We start from the raw sequence: 19,203 nt of genomic DNA on the forward strand, positions 1-19,203 counted from the left end.
GACTTGCAGATCTGCTTCCTGCTCTTACTGTTGAGGGAATTTGGTCCTGCATGCCAAGGTCTTTTTGCTATTTGTTTGAGGAAAAGTTTTATTACCAGTACTCTCCGTCTCCAAGATTTTGCTCTGGCTGTCATGGCTGTAAGATGAGCCCTTCAGTTTTTATATATTTAGCCTCACAAATCCTCTTTGAACTAGCAAAAAGGAGAGAATTAAGGATCAGCTAGAAGGAAGTGTCTTGCCTGAGGTCATCTGGGCTGCTTGTGGCAGAGAAGAACTGGAATCTTTCACAGAGGGTAGGACTAAAATCATTAACCTATTCTCTCTTTCCCCAAGTACAGGAAACAATGCAATCATTCTCAAAATACTCTTTTAATCTTTTCTTTTTCTTTTTTTTTTTTTTAAGGGAAGAGAAAGTAGAGAGTTTTTTCTATGCCCATTCAATAGTTTCACATCAGTCTATCCTGCTGTGGAAAGCTTCTTTGTGATGTTAAATGAGATTCACATTATTCTTCCCAGTATCTTTGTTGTCTGCAGGGTATAACAAGCAGCGAAGCTCAAGGGAATCGCATCAATTTTTATTCTGAGTCTGGCTGACAAAGATATGAACACTTAATTAAGATTTCTTTCATCTCATGAAAATAGCCCTGAAGATCTGAGCCTGACATGAGAGCTGCCAGTGATGCAAGCAAAGGCAAAGTGTCCAACTGCAAGATCTTAGCTGGAACACTTGCCCTCACAAACCATTTGGACTGAGAGTGGGATCTAGGTGTTTCCAAATTGATGTCCAAGCTCGGGGGAGCGGCTCTGGCTTTCACTTCTGACTCATTCTAGTACTGTGAATTCCTGTTTCACACAGGGCCAGACCAACAGGAGGGAGAGTCTCTGAGCTCCACAGAACAATGTAATCAATTCAGGCATGCATGCAGCAGGAACAGTTGGCTTAGGCTTCCCAATGTGCCATCTGTGAGGAAACCGATTTTTTAAATGACTGATTACAATAAAATGCACATTCTTTCTCTATTTATTTACATGGATGCATGTATATTGATTAAAATTAGTCCCTTTTCGCTACATTAAATCAGAGTGTTGATAATTAAGGCATCTGTGCACAGGGCTGAGAACATTAGGAGTACTAGAGAAACAAACAATAGTTTATAATAGGATCATTACAGCAGTCTTAGCAGCACTTACAACATGTTTATTCAAAAATGAAATATGCCCTAAGGAAGAAAAACACCAATTACGGAACACTGGGGATTTAAAATAAAAAGGTCAGTTTTAAAGCCTTTAAGTAAATAATTTCAAACAACTCAGCAACAGCTCATGTTTAAAAATAGGTTAAGCAGCTAAAACACTAAAATGTGTTAATTGTAGGATCTGGCATATATCAAAAGGACAAGCACAGTCGCTATCATTACCTTCTCATTGTTCAGGGTGAAAAAGCTCAGTATTAATACTGACATACATCTTGGTGTATATATGCACGGCAAATATTTACGGTTTTGTGAGTGTCTCAAACTGATTGTACACTGCCAAGAAGAACATACTTGCAGTTTCGCATAAAGGAGTAAAATAAACAGTGTGTTTCTGTATCAACAGCTCAGGTCTGCAGAAACCCTTGGGTCAGGGGAAGTTTATAGGTCCTTCTCCATGTGGGAACAAGAGACTGCGTGTCTAAGTGGTGGGGACACCACTTTGTACGTGTGGTACACATACAAAGACAGCACTTGGATTTATACATGTTATTTCTAATTAATATGTGCATTAACATGCACAGCAACTGCAGGTTTCAGTGGGACTAATGAAACATTCCCGTTACCCACTCATCAACAGGGCCCTGGACTAACCAACAAAGTAAAGCACCTTTGCGGACTGAATTTCACCTCTTCTATTTTCCCTGTTATGACCTATGATTTTAGTATAATCTTATTACTTAATCCAAGGAATTAACACAAAAGAATAGCAAAAGAATAGCAAATCTTCTACAGCACTGGCTGAATTTCAGTGAAAGCTGGGGGACGTTAGCAGTACCTCAAAGCTTCAGGCTCTCCTCAGGTGTTGTGGTTTAGAAATGGTACTCTCCAATTCAGTGCCCCCACTGAGGCTCTCCAAAAACTGCACTCTGTGCTCTTTCTCTCTCTTCCCCTTCCTGCTTTGGTGGGATGGAATTGAGAATTAGAGGTACAAAATGCAAAGATCATGGGTTGAGATAAGAACAATTTACTGGAAACAGCAACAAGATAAGAAAACTAACAGGAATAGCAACAATAGTAATGACAGAGAGTATATGAAAAGAAACTATTCATAAGAAAAAAAAATTCTCATTTCATGAAAGTGAGATTGCCTTTCCCTTGCAACGAGCGCCTTTTCCTGAAACGGAGAGTCCCTTTTCCCTGCCCCCAGCAATGCCACGAGGTGGTACAGAATAACCTGTAAGGAGGTACAGAATAACCTCCATGTCCTGACCATGCCCCCTCCAGGCTACTGCAAAAAATTAAGCCTGTCCTGGCCCAAACCAGGACCAGGAGACATTACTCCTGGTTTTTATTTTGGAATTAAAGGTTGCCCCGTAATCACAGAATCAATTCGGTTGGAAAAGACCTCTCAGACCATCGAGTCCAACCCGTGACCAAAACCCACCATGTCAACTAGACCACAGCACTAAGCACCAATCTTTCCTTAAACACCTCCAAGGGATGGTGACTCCACCCCCTCCCTGGGCAGCCTATTCCAATATCTAATGACTCTTTCTGTGAGGAAGTTGCTCCTGATATCCAGTCTAAACCTCCCCTGGCACAGTCTGAGGCCGTGTCCTCTCATCCTCTCTATCACTTGTTGCCTGGCAGAAGAGACCGACCTCCACCTGACTAAAACCTCCTTTCAGGTAGTTGTATATATCAATAAGGTCACCCCCGAGCTTTCTCTTCTCCAGACTAAACACCCCCAGCTCCCTCAGCCGCTCCTCATAGGACTTACTCTCCAGACCCTTCCCCAGCTTCACCCCCCTTCTCTGGACCCTCTCCAGCACCTCAATGTCCTTCTTGTAGTGAGGGGCCCTAAAGTGGACACAGTACTCGAGGTGCCCCTCACCAGCACCGAGAACAGAGGGAAACCGCGCTGTCGTTGGACAACAGTTTCACCCCTATGGTTTCGCTGCCTGCACGGCGGCCAAGCCCCAGCTCCTCGGCCCGGTCACCCCACACCGGCGCAGCACGGAGAACTGCCCCTCGTGCCCCGGGCGAGCATGACAGACCGTGTTCCCGCCGGATCCGCCGCAGGGAGCGGCACCGCCCGAGGGGCTGTGGGATGGGTGGGCTGGACCCAAAATGGCGGACACAGCCCCGCCCCCGCAGGTGAGCGCGGGGCGGCACTCCGGAGGCCAGTGCGATTGGTCCGCGGTGCCGCCAGTCACCCGTTTCCGCGGCACTCGGACCCGCCCCGCGACCCCCTCTCGGCTCCCTGATTGGCTAGCGCACGCGGTGACGCGCGCGCGGGGGTTTTACCGGCCCCGGGCCTCGGGAATTGCCTGGAGAGGCGCGGGCGGTTTGGGTGGGTGGACGGAGTCTGTGTAGCCGCCATTGACGTTCAAGCGTAGCCGGACCGTTTCTACAGCACCGCTGCTGCGCGGCTGCTGCCATGTGCGCACCGGGACCATCATTCTGGGACACCTGGGTACATGGTGAGTACCCGGGGCGGCCGGCGGGCGAGGAGGCGGCGGCGCGGCGCGGTGGGGGGGGCCCGCGCGCAGCGCGCTGCGCGGGGGAGGTGGTGGTGGTGGGGGGAGGTTCATCGCGCGCGTGGCCGCCTCGAGGGGCCGGGGTGCTCCCGCTCCCCTCATCCTGGGAGTTGTTTCCTTTTTCGAGGGGCTCCCGCTCCCCTCACCCCGGGAGTTGTTTCCTTTCCCGAGGGGCTGCGGAGCTCTGGCTCCCCCGCCCCCCAGAGAATTGTTCCCTTCCTGAAGGGAAGCTGGACGAGAGGGTTTCCTGGGGTCACCCGACGGGGCTCGAGTCCCTTTTCCTTCCCTTACAAAGCCCAGTTGTCCCTCGGCGGCCTCCCTTGTTGTACTTGGAAAAAGAAAGTGAAGGGAAAGTTCAGAGCGTTGTAATCTGGGTCTCGGAGGGGTTGTGTTAATATTGCCATTCTTGTGTTGGAGGGATTGAGACTTTTAAACAGCACTGAGCGTGTCCTTGGTAAGGGAGGAGAGCTGGAGGAGACTGGAATTTGTGTTATAGGAGGATTAGCTGTGGTGTATAAGCTCGGACAGGAAGGTCCTTGTGTCCAAAATGAGCATTTCTTTTGCTTGTCGAAGAGCTTTCTAACAGGGGAAGTTCCCGATTATTCCATGTTCTGGTGTTCTCAGCACAGGGGCTGAGAAGCGATGGAAACAAATTTGGCTCCCAAAACACTTCTTTGCTTTCTGCCTGGTGAGCTCTTTCTTTCCAAGAGAGAGCGGTGATGATGAAGATGAAATATTAGAGATAGTTCTGAACTAGGGTGAAATAGAAGCGTGAAAAAAGTACCAGCAAGTTAAAGGCCTGGAGCCCTAACTTCCCTTAGTTCCCTTAAACGGAACTGAGTTACCAATTGAGTTCCCCTTTATTGAAGTTATTTCTTCATCTTTCCTTCCCCCTTCCCCTCGCGGGCAGTAAAAATGAGAGGATAGTTTACAAAAGTTGAATCATAACTTTTCTGTTTTCTGAAGCTGTAGCCAAAGACTGTGTTTTCCTTTACCCTTCCCCAGACTGTAAAAAAAATAGAGAATGCTGAATTTTAACGGGTTGATGTGAAAGAGCCATGCACAGAAACTGCTTTTACAGGCATGGGGATTTGAGTTTGGAGAGTTCATGGTTTATCTTAAGCAAGTATGGGGAGATCCTTTACATTTTTTTGCCAATCAAAGGACCAAAATGCATAAAAATAAAGTCAAACAATAAAGTGGCCGGAGAGAGGACTGGAAGAAAAAGCAAGGTAGGGGGTGGGAAATGTAACAAAACTCTAGGAAAAGGATATTTCTTTCATTTTCAAGAAGAAATTGGAAAAAATGTCATGGTGCTGATTAGGTTCTGTTATTAGGTCATTTAAAATAGAAAAATAAATGTCCATTGTAATATTGAGAATCGGACTTGTTTTGGAAACCTGCAAAACCTCCGGAAGTTTTGCCCCGTGCTGATGGATGGAATTCAAGAATGTGCTTCTGGTACTTCAAGGAGAAGCACAAATCGTTAACAGTAGGGAGACAGTGATCCTTGTTACAGAACAGAAGCACCTCGCTGCCTTCCCCACTTCGTTTCCTGTTCGCGGGAGTGTCTGTAAACCCAGGAACTTGCTGGGGGCGGAGGACAGGGATGTGTTTCCGTGGCCACAGACCTGGTAGTACTTCCAGCTGCTACCTCTCTCTTACTGTGCTTATGTTTCGCCTTGTTGCCTGGCTGCAGCTCCTCTTTGTTCTTTCTGCATGCATGCTGGGGACGGTGAAAAGTGCGCCGGGCGCCCATGAGGCTGCTGCTCCAGGGACGGACGGGGCTTTGATCTGTGCAACGAGTCAGTCTGCTGGAGGGAAAAATAGAGTTGAGTTCAGGGTCGTAGGGGGCACACGAAGTGCTTCAGAGCTGTGTTGTTCTATAAGAAAAGAAGTTTATATTAAATGTATTAAACGCTTTGTTAAACTGTGCATTGAAAATTTTTATCCGGTTCTTCCCAGCTGTGACCTGGGAAGAGGTGAGGACTTTTAAGTATGACAGCTGTTGGCTGTTTGAGCTGAAATAAGGTCTTTCAATGAAGTCTTATGTGGTCTTGCCTAATGCTCTAAATCGTAATTCAGCGATAATTTATACCTTTTTGAAGGCAAAGTACCGTTTGGACAGTGAAAATTAGACTTATCTGTCTGCTCACAAACTTTAAAAAAAATTAAATGGTCAAGAGTATGTCAGGTTGTTTAGAAATGTAATTAATGCACCATTTAAATATCGCACTAACTTAGTCTTTCAGATTCTCATGAGAAGTATTTCTAAATCAACTTAATAATCTCTGCTTGTAAGTTACAGTGGGACAAGTAGTAATAACTTTCTTTGTAGGGTAGTGTTTTTTGGTTTGTGGGTTTGGTGGTTTTTTGTTTGTATTTTTTGTATTTTATTGGGGTTGTTTTGAAGGAGGTAGCTTTTTGCTGGGGGAGAATGTTTAGTTGAAGAATAGTTTTGTATTACTGAAAATTTTGCTCTTTACTGGATAGATTGGGTTCCCGTGCAGTGCAGTACTGAGGGAATTTGATACCAGACATAAAATGGAGTCTTATAACAATCTACTCCAGATGTTTTACTAAGATAAGAGTTTGTCTACTTAATACATGCATGTTATCTTATGTAACCATTTCTTTAGGCATTTCATATTCCTTGCTTATTTGCATACTCTTAAGTCTTGCATCTAATTAAGTTTTCATCTCGCTAAAACAGTTGTATCACTGTTCTTGTTGAGTGCTTCTGCAAGTCCAGAGAAAACAAGGATATTATCTTCTAAAATGTCTGCTGTTGATGCTGTGTGATCAGTGTCTTAAGCACGCCTCAGTCTAAGGGCTGCTGCTGTTTGTGATCAGTAAATAACGCTGCAGTTGCAAAGAGATAAGTTAAGGACACTTCCAGTGGAGTCGTACTTGAGATCCAGGACTGATAGAGCCTGGTTTGCTCCGCAACACCCACTGCTGTTCTGTGTAGGAAGGAGAAGGAAACGTCCTGTTCCTCACTCCGTAATTGCAAACGTGTGGCTTTGAAGTTTGTTTCTTCCTGTAAACTTTCATATTAGGCACAGTGCTTCCCAGAAACCGGAAGCACGAACACTGCACTGGCAAAAATGGGATCAGAGTTCAATAAACAGTCTAAAAGCAATAGCATTGTTTTGGAGGGAGGGGCTGGTGCGTTCTGGCAGCAAACTTCAGCGATGGAGGCAGTGATGCAACTGCTGCTGGTCAGCAGGAGGCTGAGGGGGGATCTCTGGAGTTGTTTATTCACTAAACAAGACTTACAGAAACAGGGAATATAACTGGTCCCAATCTAATACTGACAGTGCTAGAGGCCCTGAAGTACCCTATTTAAAATAATTCTTTTTCAGTTTTTATTATTTCGATATAATAAACCAAAACAAATCAGAAACTCCGTGTTGTTGTTTTTTTTTTTTTTAATTTGGGAGCAAGTTTAGGGAAAAATATTGGAAAAGTGAAAGGAAAATGAAGTATAGTAGTGCAAGGCAATTTGCCTCTTTTGCCTCATAAAAGGAAAGAAGCAAATTATAAGTAGGAGTTTTTGTTTTTGTCCAAGTCAGTCTGAGTGCTTGGGAAAACCTAGACTTCATGTTCAGGCCTCCTGAGAGAAGCACTTACATGATAAGGCATTAAGTGTACCCTGTGGAGGTGAAACTCGCTAATTAAAAAGTTAATGCTTTTTAATAGCCCCACTGTCTTTTGAGTTCTAATCATATGGGGAGCTAATATTTCTGTTACCACTGTGTAATAAATGCTGACTTTCTACATGATTACCAGCTTTTTGATTTTTAAATTTTGATACAGGCTACACCAAACTGTGTTAAACTCAGCCATCCCAAATATAAAATGTAAAATATTACAAAACTACATTAAGGGGGTTTTCGTATTAATTGAACCACCTTTTGAGTAAGAGTTTGAACATGCATTTTGCAAATTTTTTTATTATTATTTTTGATTTCCCAGCAAAAAGGATGAGGATGGGGCCTGCTGGGATTTGAGGTGTTATCTCAGAACATCGCACTGTTCATTGAGTGCTCTCTTGTCAAGATTGGTGGGATTTTTTGAGGCAGAGGTGGTGGTGTTTTCAATCCTCAGGTTAAACTGATGTGTACACAAGTTTTATATTTTTCCGACTTCTTCTCCATGTAGACATTTGTGAACATACATTTGATTTGCAGTGGGTATATACTTACAAACTCTAGCGATGCTTTGCAGTCCAGACCATACTCCTGCTGCCTGTTACGTTGATTGTTAAGTTGAAACAAGCCTTGTGTTCTTGTATTATGAAGCTTCTGTGAAAGGGTGGAAGCAGTTAAAATACAGGCTCTGGCTCTGTAGCTGTTAATTGAAATCCATATGTCGAATGTGATGAATTGCTCAGTGCTGTGACAGATTCATAAACAGCAACAATGGAGTACTGGAAACCCTGGGGTGTTAAGTGGCAGAGGTTTGGGTTGTTTGTTTTTAAGTTACTATTTTTATTCTGTCTCGTTGATTCTAATAGATTGTACTTTGAATGACTATTTTCTGATTTCCTTTCACATCATTTCAGGTTGAGAAAATTAATCTTTAATACTTTGAACTGTGCTCAGGAACTAGTGAAATTACTGAAAACTTCTGTATGCTAAATTTGGACTGTGGGTAGGGTGAAAAAAAAGTGATAGATGTGGAATTATGGTCTCAAAATTCCAAGGCATTCGAGTTCTTCAGTACTTCTATAGTAACTGAAGTCCTGCTTGCTCTTTTTCTTGAGGCAGATAGCCTATCATGGCAGTTAAACTTATGACTGTGTGTAAACAGTAAATAATTTAGCTATAATTGAACATGTCCTTTTGTGTTTTGTAAAGTAGAGATCAACATTTCAACTGCCCCTTGACACTGGCTTTTTAAAACAAGTTAGAGCAGGAAGGTATTTTCCAACATATAGTTTGATACCCTCAGTTCTCTCACAGAGAGAGGAGGAAATGGAAGGGTTGAAAATGAACTGAGAGCAGAAAGCCAGAATACAGAAGGACTAAACAGGTGAGAGATTATAGTGTTCTGTACATGTGACCAGTGGTGAAGCAAAGTAAAATATGTAGACAAGTGACAGATGAGCAACTTGACAGTTTACCCTGCAGTGTCCTGTGAGGGGGAAAATATGCTTGTTTCGAGGCTAAAGATAGTGGTGGTTGAACCTATTTTTTCACTACCAGCTGTACTAGCTGCTGTATTTTATGTTCTAAGGCATAAAATGGAGTATACAAGTGACTCAAAGTAGCTGGAAATTCTAACAAGTTTGTGTAATGTATGATGAAGTTGCATTTCTACGAAGTGACTAGCTTTGATATCATGAAAGTTGTATTTAGCAGAAAGTGCAAGCAAGCTTATCACCACGATATCTCTAAACCTTGGGGGGAAATGTTTAACAGCTTTTTTCCTTACTGAAAGCTTCAATAATTGTACATAGACTTGCCACTGCTCCTCCTGGAACCAGGCCAGTAAAAGAAGAAATCCCTGGCAAATATTCTTAAGTTGTGAGAAACTGTAAACCAGTTTGGTGTTTTTCTTTTGAGGCTAATTGTAAAAGATCCTGCTGGTGGTGGTGACTGTACTGAATACTGATTGGAAAATGTCTGCAGCTCGAAAATACCATCATGGCTTTTTCTGTTACGCAACCTTTGGCATGTCTCTCCAGATATTAGTAACAGAAACTATGCCCCTGTAAGTCTTGAATAGGTTATAAATGCTCTGAAGGCAATTTTACAGAGGCTTAAGCTACTTTTGGTTCTTTGAGCTCTTACTGAAGACATTTCTGGTATGTACCAAAATTGGGTAACAGAAGTAGTCTTCAGTGGCAGTATGAGGGAGGAGAAGGACTGGTGAGCACACAACCTGTGCTGAATGCTTACACATTTTGCAGTTCAATCTTTGTGTGTGGTTTTTCTTACTTCTCCTGTAGTAGCCTTTCTCCTTCGTGTAGCCTTTCTGATAAGGACTGATGAGGTTTTAATAAATTCTCTAGGAAGGGGAGGGAGATGGTTCTCCCCAGCTTCTATAAAGGCTGTAACATGACAGAAACTTAGTACTTTATTTGTTGGTTAAATTAACTCAATTTGTGACAGAAAGCAGAAACTTTCCAAATGTGTCTTGTTGTGTCTGCTGTTGTGTCCTGACCTCTTTTAATTATTATTATAATAATATTATTAATTATGTCATTTGAATCCCTACAAACGTTATCCATCCCCTTAATTTGTAAAGTTATTCTGTTGTGATTCTTTAACCCTAGCAAGTGTCTGGTGCTCTTCTGGTTGTTTTGGTAGAGATTTAACTAAATCAGCTTGAAATTTCATTGTAAGTTGGGCTCTCTTTTTTTCTTCCACATATAGGCAAAGCAAAGAGTGTGTTTCTAACTGAAATAAAGGATTATTAGTGTGTCATTAAGATGATCCTAGTTGTTGCAATGCAAATAACCTTGAGGTAACTGTGATCTCTCTCAGGTGGTGAACTTGCTGATGGGCATCTTGTTGACAGTAGAAGTGACTCATCCAAATATAGTGCCAACAGTTGATATCCAGTATGAAGTCATCGGAAATTACTATGCTTCCGAGAGAATGGCTGGTAGGTCCATAACTCAACTGGCTGATTAGAAAATAAAGCAGTGTTGTGAAGGATTTGCCTTACACTAGCGTGTAATATATGCATAGAGCTTTTAAATGTGATTGTCTTGTTTTTTGAACTTCTCCTAAATTATTCTGGGATTGAGTTCTTCTACAAGAATAAAAAGAACTTCATGGAATATTATTTTTACTTCATATTATGCCTAAACCTCTCAGATGATAAGATTTCTGAAGATTTCCTGGCCATATAATGCTTTGACTCTTGAAGTATGTGTGGAACATATCTAACTTGCTTTCTTCATGAACATTTACTATCTTTGCTGTCTCAGTAAAACAGCAGAAAACAGTTTTAAAGACTTTCTTTGAGAATTTTTCTTGATCTTTGTCGATTTAAGGAAAGAGCTTAGAGCTATTCTGTATGACTTTACTAAGAAGAAAACCATGCTGTCTTTCTAAGAAAAGTGGAAGAATTGGGACACCAAGTAAAACCAAAGTATTTCTTTAAGTTTGACCTGCAGAAGAAGTGAAACAGAAAGCATCATGAGAAGAATTAAGCCTACATTTCACTCTGTTATTGAGTGTATGATGTGTACAAGTGTAATTGGCGTCAAGCTTTTTGTCTGTAGTGACCCAGCTTTTTAACTATCGTATCTGTAAACTTGTGCATATATTTTGCTTCTCTTTTTAAACGTGCAGAAATATGTTTAGTATTGCACTTCTAAGGTGCCTTGTCTTAGTCTGTTGTATTATATGAAAATTTAGGGAGGGTTAGATCCAGTGGAGCAAAGGATAAATAGTGCAGCACAAATGTGGGTTTTGAGCATTTTGTGTTGTCTTCATGACCTGAGTTCTGACCTGTGATCATAACTCTCATTTATTAGTAATGAAATGAGAGCGGGAGAAAGGACCAAATGCCTCATAAAGCCAAGATATTAAGTAAAATTACAGCAGATGTCTGTAAAATGTCCTGTGTTCTGTAACGAATGTTGGTGTACTTGGTAACCTTAAGCTTATATGAATGAAAGATGCATCTGAAGGTTCTTTCTTCACTCTTTAGTGTAAAATGTCTGTCACATGCTTTTAACTTAGAGATTCTTATTTCCCATGTTGTCCTCTGGGCTAGAGGGTTTTGTGTGCATGAAGAAATATTACAGGTTTTATTGTGCATGTGAATATTGAGAGTAATAAATTCTCAGAAGAAAACCACACTTGTTGGTGACTGCTGAGACTTGGGTCTGATCAACACAGTGCATTTCAGATGGCGGGGGGGGCTCTTTCTAGATGCCATCTATGTATGTAGATATTATCTTGTACTGAATTAGATACATAAGTACTTCTATAGTGTCTTTTCAAATCAATTTCAGACTAGAAAGTATTCTCAGATCATCTCTTTTCCAAGCATGAGAACCACAAAAGTTTGGCTTCAATATTGCTAAAAAACATTCATTTACCACATCTGTAGACTCTCAAGCTGGTTTCTTTCTCTGTGTTTAAAAAAGGAGAAAAGTATAATCTAACTCGTGGAAAGCAGCTGTGCTTCTGTCATCAGTAACTGTGATGCACAAGGAGAATCTTTATCATGCAGTTTCCACGAGTGTCCTGGATTTTCCTACAAATTGGCTTCTGTTCAACTGCCTTTTCTTGTAAATAATGGGATACCTTCCACACAGTGATTTCCTGTTTTCTTTAGTGTTACTGAAGGAGCAGCACTGCTCCCACTGCCAATGAACGAATTACATAACCAAGCCATTTTCAAGTATAAAGGTTGATACTGTGTTAGCTTCACTTAAGATTCTTTCCATTTGTAAAGTTATTTACTCACATACTTTCAGCACTGACACATATTGCAAATCAGCATTATTATGGTGCATTACTATCAAACTACGTCAGGTTTGTAATTGGTGTGTCTGAGCTTTAGTCAGGCTTCTGATTAAGGCAGAGGGATTTTTCCAAATACTTTTCGGTTTTATTGAACCAGATCTTTTTCTGTTAGGTGAGATCTGAGCTACTGTATTCTGCTGCTGCTAGTTTGCACAGATGAACTAGTTGAGAACAGATCATAGTAATGGACAAAGCTGGGGTACCTGTCAACTGCAGTGAGACAACTCCAGGAAAGTACTGATGCTTATTGTTTTTCTTTTAATGCAGAAAATGCCTGCGTTTTGTTTGCCATCTCCCTCCTCATGTTCACAATCAGTGCAATGATGGTGTATGGTGCCATTGCTGTAAGTATATTTATAGTCCTGGTTTTAAACTTGCTACTTGAATTTTTAACTAAATAACTTAGAGGCTGCTGGTTTTTTCTATTTCTTCTTAGCATCGTGTAGGCTGGCTGATCCCATTTTTCTGTTACCAACTCTTTGACTTTGTGCTCAGTTGTCTGGTTGCCATCAGCTCTCTAACCTACTTGCCCAGAATCAAGGATTACCTGGATCAGTTGGTAAGTGTTCAGCTCAAGTCGATATTTTACATTTGAAATTCAGGTTTGGTTTAATTGGATCAGTGACTGAGCTACAGTTCCCTTCCCGTGCATAAGAAAGAGGAATTCAGCCTGCAGCAACCATGGGTGGTTATGAGAACGGGAGCTTATCAGAGATGGAAGGGCCAAAGGTATCATTGCCAAAGGAAAGCCAGGGAGAATAAAGAAAGAATTGTGATGGGAATTGTTGGTTTAAACTGTGTTGGCTACAACAGGACTTGAAAGGGTGTTTGTAACCCTTTAAGCAATAGGACTCTATGGCAAATTTATTGCAGATTAAAATGTATTGGCCCTTATTTGGTAAAGAAGGGGAGGAAAAGTGTAGGAAAGGTCCTACAGCATTATGGGATGGAATCTGAGATTGAGGTTTTCTTTTTACATTCTATGTGGCTCTTATTTTGCAACAATACTTTCTAAGGAAACTGAATGGAGTTCTCATTAACACTGCCTGTAATTTAAAAGCAAGAAGACTCAGTGGATAGAATGCACTGTCAGTTAACAAGGAGCACAAACTCTGGCTGGTGTTTAGATCTGATCAAGCAGATGTTTAAAAAAGTAATTTTAAAAACAAGGTTGGATTGGTGTTTGTTACTGTAGTCAGGGAAAGTGAAGTCTGAAGTTTGAAGAAGCTCTCTGTTTGGCTCTTCTGAAGTTTGGGGACAACTTTTTACCTTTTTGCTCTGCACACATGTATGTTACAGGTTGGACTGCCATGAGGTAATTAATACTAAGTTATTAAAGAATTGTAGAGGACCATAAGTACAAATTCTGTGCTGGAGCTGCGTAAAAGGAAGTTTTGTGGATATCTTTATTAGCGTGAGACTGATAATGTGACTATGGGCACGGACAGTGCTGTAGTGACCCGTTCTTGCAGGATAGAGGCAGGATAAATGCTGTGCTTTTGGGAGCATAGAGAAGAAACTAGTGAGAAACAGAACCTTTTGTTTCTGGGGGAGTAGTTTACACAAGAGTTGGTTTCATTTGGTGTGAAGTTTGGATGTTTTTCTATCATATTTGACTGCAGTGTTCATTCTTATCTTCTCCCTTTCTCTCTCTTCCCCTTTTTTTTTTTTTTGACTAGCCGGATTTCCCTTACAAAGATGACCTTCTTTCCTTGGACTCCAGCTGTCTCTTGTTTATTGTTCTGGTGTTCTTTGCCTTATTTATCATTTTAAAGGTAAGGTAAAATTTAAGCATATGTCTGTTTCAAGAGTTGCTAAATATTAAGATGCTGTCATTCTGCATTAATTCTCAGTGCTGAATTCAGAACCCATCTGGCTTCTTAATGCTGAGATAAGAACTTCTCTAAGCAGAATTGTTGGGATGTTCAGTTATGGTATGACTTAAGTCTAATATTTTGTGTACTAGTGTCTTCAGCTAGCTTGTGTGTGTGCAGTGGGGCATGTTTATGCAGTTCTGCCCTTCCTTAGGAGGAAGTAAGAATGCATAATGGCTTCAAATAACATCTTTTTGCCTATGTGAAGATAATTTTAATATTTGTTATAAAACTTGTGGTGAAACAATATTGAGTTACAGCATACAATTTTCTAAACAAAACTTTTAAAATCCCTCACTGTGCCTAACAAACCAGGATGCATGTTTTGAAAGGAAGATGACAGAATGAGGAAATGCGTAATTAATTCAGAACTGCATCTCCCTTCCTAATGAAGGGTGATATTACCAGTTATTTTCTTTTTGAGAATCTAAGTACAGAGGCATTAATTTGAATTACAGAAACTCTTGTGCAGACAAATCATATTAGAGAAATGAATTGATAATGTACATTTGCCCTGATAATGCTCTTTTATTGCATTCAGATTGCATTTAAGAAAAAATGAAGTAACGAAAAATAATTCTACTAATTATCTATATATTCTCCAATAGGAATGTCTGACTGGGGAGAGCAGAAGCCTAATACAGTAGATAAGATTTTGGTATAGATTGGGAAATTCGATACTTTTTGTATGACCAAGTGCTAACTTGCCAGATTGGGAAACATTAATGTTACACAATATAAACCCTAAGTCCTCATCAGATCGTGGTAGCATGTCTTTCTCCAGCAGTCAGTGTTGACTCAAAGTCCAACCAGCTTTGCTCTGCCATCACTTTGCTGCCAGCCCGGCTGTATATTTGAGTCTTCTCCTTCACACTGGCAGTTAGTTGGACAAATAGTGCTACCTTGGGGATGAGTGGGATTGTACTGTTGGCCTCTCCTCCTCCTCCTACTGGCAGGTTTGGACTGAGATCCACAGAAGCATGAGCCAGTTGGGGATTAATTTGATTAGCATTGCTGAGGCTGACAGAGATTAGTTGAATGAATCTGTGAATTCTTTTGCTAAAACCTGTGTGGTTCATACTCTCTGAGTCACCGTGACAGCAAAGCTAAATGGGGAGCAATAGGTTAGGTATGTGGCCAGATCTGTGAAATAGCAACCATTCCTCAGATATGTATTGCCTAAGTTGATTTATGCTCCTTTTTGTCATAGGAATGTAATCAAACATCTAATTTCTGACTCAACCAATGCATATGAGGTCTTTAAAAAGAGAAATCTCTCTTCTTTCAGGCATATCTAATTAACTGTGTATGGAACTGCTATAAATACATCAGCAACAGAAATTTGCCAGAGATCGCTGTGTACCCTGCTTTTGAAGCTCCTCCACAGGTAAAACCTCTGTTTCAGATAAAAGGAATCAACATTGTTTAATTTTGAAGTAGAAAATCGCCATATCCCTGTATGCTTCCAAACCTTGTGCACCTTTCTAAAGAAAGACTGGAAAGATTAAAAACGGTAAAGCAGCTAATTTTTTGGTGGGTTATTTCTCAGTTGCATTCTGATGGTGCCTAAAATAAGAGGGTTAATTAAGAGAAGTCCTAGAATGTTTTTTGTTTTAGTAGAGGGAAGCTTTAATTGCATGAGTCCAAACCTTTCTTGCTGCTTTGCAAAGCCAGGAGGTAGTGGGGTGGAATGAATGACCCAGGGTTAGGCTCAACAGAGCACTAAACTGCTCCTGCACCTTCTTTCACTTCCTCATTTGCTTACTAGAAACAGCAGTAAGTTCTTAAAAACTTCTGCCTGCAACAGAGGATTAAATTGCTGATGGGGCATGTATGTTTTTGTTCTGTTTTTTTCTTATTTTCAAACCTCCTGCACTAATCACTTCAAAATGTCTTTTTCTTAGTATGTTCTGCCAACCTATGAAATGGCAGTGAAGATGCCTGAGAAGGAACCTCCACCTCCCTACATACCTGCCTGAAGCAATTTTTATGTTAATTAACATCTGTACCAGCTTCCTGGGGGTTTTGTCTTTTAATCTTGCAAAACTGCTTAAGTAATAGAAATATTCAGGGCTTTTAGGAGCAAACTGTTCTGTTTAAAATATGTTTGATATAAACTTACTAAGCAAAACACATCTGAGAGTGATTTTGTTTGCTTTAATTTTTGTTCTCCTTAATGCTCTTAAACATTTTATTGCCTTAGGGCGTTACACTGCAAGAACTTATGCATGTGACTAACTTGTGGCTTTTAATAATACCAACTGAGCCACTCTGATTGAAGTTAGCTACAATTATAAGTGTCTGCAGGATCATGCCCTTAATTTATATTAATTTTTTGTAAAGTAGTTCATAAAGACAATCTGATCGTACAGCAAAATGACAGTTTGCCTTTATCAGTTTTTTTGGAAGGGGAGGGGTTTGAATGTGGTATATACGTGACTTTTTTTACTTTGCACTTTTCTCATATGTTATCTTCCCTTTTATTGTGTTTTTGTTGGTTATCCTATGTCTTGAAACATAGTATTTTTGAGGAAGAAGTGAGATGGCACAGGAGTACTATTACAACATGCTGTGAATGCAAGAAAAATAAATAGAAATGTGGAAGATGGTTGCATGCTTCTAATCTTCTATGTATTTTCCTCTTTGTGATAAATGATACTTAAATAAATCTTTTACAAAATGTTTACCATAGCCTTGGTTGATCTGTTTGGTGGTGGTTTTTTCTTTAAGTGCTTCAGTATCCTGCAGATAGTCCCCACACTTAGTTACAGGTTTAGTGGTTGATCTGTTCTTCAGCAGAAGTCCTCCTGTGGGTGGAGAACATGGATTCCCTCTAACACATAAACCTGTACTAAAGCCTTTGCAGTTCAAGTACTCTGTCATCTTCTGCTTGCCTGATTGGTACTTATGTATGAGCTGGGAAAAGGGAATTGTACTGGAGGCTTCTAGCCCTCGGGGAAATCTGATGTCTGGAGAGCTCAGGCGTTAAGAGCAGGACAGACACCCAGTAGGACTATATCATTATTTACACTGGAAAATATCCAGCACTGTTGAGATACACCATAACTTCAGAAATGTCCTAAAAAAAGAATAAAAACCAAACCATCTACAAACAACTTTTTACTCTTCCTCTTTTGCGGCAAGAGGGATAAGGAGGTAAAAGATAACTTAGTGATTTTATTTCTGAAGAAAAAACCGGCTTTCTAGTTTGGATTAAATTCTGGATAAAAAGGATTCAAGTTGCTACAGGTTGTTGTTTAATGTCTTTTCAATGTGTACCTCTGTACATGTTTAAAATTGCTCTGTCATGGCTGTGCTATTGGCAATAGTTTCCCTAGTTTTCCCTTAGGTGCCACCTGTGAGAGCACCTTGAACTGCAGTGGTCTAAGACCATCTTGTGCCACTGTTGTGGCAGTGCCCTGCCCTCCCAGTTACCCTGAGGGGGTACCTGGAGTACATCCAGGGCTGGCGGCAGCTGTACTTGGTTTTCCAGGTTATGAAGAACTGCATTGGATCTGGACTCCCAGAGACACTCCAAACCCAGGGGATCTTCAGATGCTGCCAGACTGCTTAAATGGGACTTTGGAAAGGGAGGGGGGAGAGGGGCGAGCTGAAAGACCATATGAAACCAAGTCACCTGAGAAACAGCTGAAACTGTTGGGTGCTACTCAAATACTGATCCCAGAACATGCTCTGCTCTGGATCCATCTGCCCCGAGTGAGTGTGTCTGTCTGACCACGAGTGGGCACCAGAGGAACTTGGATGTGGGCAGAGAGCTCCTGCCAAGGGGTGGATATTGAGACTTCCCAAGTGGGTGGGTTGAGCAGTGTTTGGCAGCAGGAGGCACTGCCTGAAATTCGTCTGATGTGTGTGTCTGTGTATGTACTGTTGCTGAAAAAACTGCAGCCCCCTGTGAGAGAGGAAAGCCATTGTACTCCCCTGGAGCCCTGTCCTGTGGTCTTCCCCTGCGTGAAGGGCGGTGGTCCCTCTTCCCTGATGTAGTTTGCAGCCTTTGTGAATGCCGTGGTGGCCTCTTCTACTGTGCAGAACTTGCTGAAGTGCGTCAGTGCCTGCCTGAAACTGTACAGCTGGTGGGTTGGTGGTTCCTCTTCTAAATCGGGGCTTCCTGTTCCCCTTAAGAAGGTGATGGGAGAGAAGATGGTCCTGCAATACAACACGATACAGCTTTGGCAGAGGTGTCTTCTTAAGCCTTGTGCTAGAGATCATAGTGGATTCGTGCCCTAAGCCGTGCTTTCTGTTATAACTCACTGCAGCTTCCCACAGGAACTGGCAGGATTTCCAGTGCCAGGAACCAGACAAAATGCCCATGGTTAAGATTTGGCAACGGGGAGGCAACTCCTTGTGCCTCGGTGATCACGCCGTGAGCTTTTTCTCACGTTCTTTGCAAATACTGCCCTGGAGACTGAAGTGCAAAGTTAGCCTGGACCAGACACTTCCAGTGGAGGAAGAACGGGTGGGTTTGTGCCTCAGCTCCCCCTGCTCCCAGGTTTGAACCGCAGGAACACAACACTGAGCTTTAATGTTCGCCCGGCTGAGCGCCCGCCAGGGCGGGGAAGCGACAGCCGCCGGCCCTTCCTGGAGACGAGGCGGCGGGTGCGGCCGATGCCACCTCGGTGTCCCGTCCCCCTGCCCGTCCTGGCAGCTTTAAAAGCGGGGCCGCGGGCGCGGGGCCGGCGGCGGCACCATGGGGCGAGCGCTGCATCCTCGGCACCATGGGGCGAGCGCTCGGCACATGGGGCGAGCGCTCGGCATCCTCGGCTGCTGCCTGGCGTTGGCGTCTGCCCGCGGCCCCTCGGGCTCCGCGCTCCGTCCGCGCCGGCAGCCGCCCCCGGCGGCCCCTCCGCAGGTACCGCATCCCGGCGGGGACCCCCGACCCGCTGCCCCCCGGCCCCACTTGCTCCGCTGTTCGCTCGCTGCTGCCCCGCTGCCGCTCCGGGCACGGCCCTAAAACCCGCACAGCTCTTCCCTACCTGCGCTCATTTCTCCGGACAACAACGTTATTTCAGACTCGCGGAAGGATCACGCTGTTGAAAAAAATTTTTTTTTCCTTAATCTGTAAAAGGGAATTCTACCTACA

At 42.4% G+C, this 19,203-nt stretch overlaps 1 protein-coding gene and 1 long non-coding RNA gene across 4 annotated transcripts; one reads left to right on the plus strand and one right to left on the minus strand.

Annotated features, from left to right (window-relative positions):
- Positions 1 to 554: 554 nt before the first annotated feature.
- LOC108644313 lies at positions 555 to 3,201 on the minus strand. Of its 2 annotated transcripts, XR_001923200.2 has the most exons (3): positions 3,091 to 3,201; positions 2,032 to 2,149; positions 555 to 961 (listed from the first exon to the last, which is right to left on the minus strand). It is a non-coding gene; the product is annotated as an uncharacterized LOC108644313 (long non-coding RNA). The 2 variants fall into 2 exon arrangements; XR_001923199.2 differs by lacking the exon at positions 3,091 to 3,201 and having other exon boundaries at positions 2,032 to 2,590.
- A 2,243-nt stretch (positions 3,202 to 5,444) lies between these two features.
- Positions 5,445 to 16,794, plus strand: LAPTM4A (lysosomal protein transmembrane 4 alpha). 2 transcript variants are annotated; one of them, XM_018088798.1, is made up of 7 exons: positions 5,445 to 5,567; positions 10,231 to 10,351; positions 12,499 to 12,575; positions 12,668 to 12,790; positions 13,911 to 14,006; positions 15,394 to 15,492; positions 16,010 to 16,794. In XM_018088798.1, the coding sequence occupies exons 1-7, from the start codon at positions 5,460 to 5,462 to the stop codon at positions 16,082 to 16,084; spliced, it is 699 nt and encodes a 232-aa protein (XP_017944287.1). In that variant the 5' UTR covers positions 5,445 to 5,459; the 3' UTR covers positions 16,085 to 16,794. The 2 variants fall into 2 exon arrangements, with proteins under 2 accessions (XP_017944287.1, XP_017944288.1); XM_018088799.1 differs by having other exon boundaries at positions 16,627 to 16,775.
- Positions 16,795 to 19,203: the final 2,409 nt, after the last annotated feature.

Source organism: Manacus vitellinus, unplaced genomic scaffold, assembly GCF_001715985.3.
Source record: "Manacus vitellinus isolate BGI_N305 unplaced genomic scaffold, ASM171598v3 scaffold_11_pilon, whole genome shotgun sequence".
NCBI lineage: Eukaryota > Metazoa > Chordata > Aves > Passeriformes > Pipridae > Manacus > Manacus vitellinus.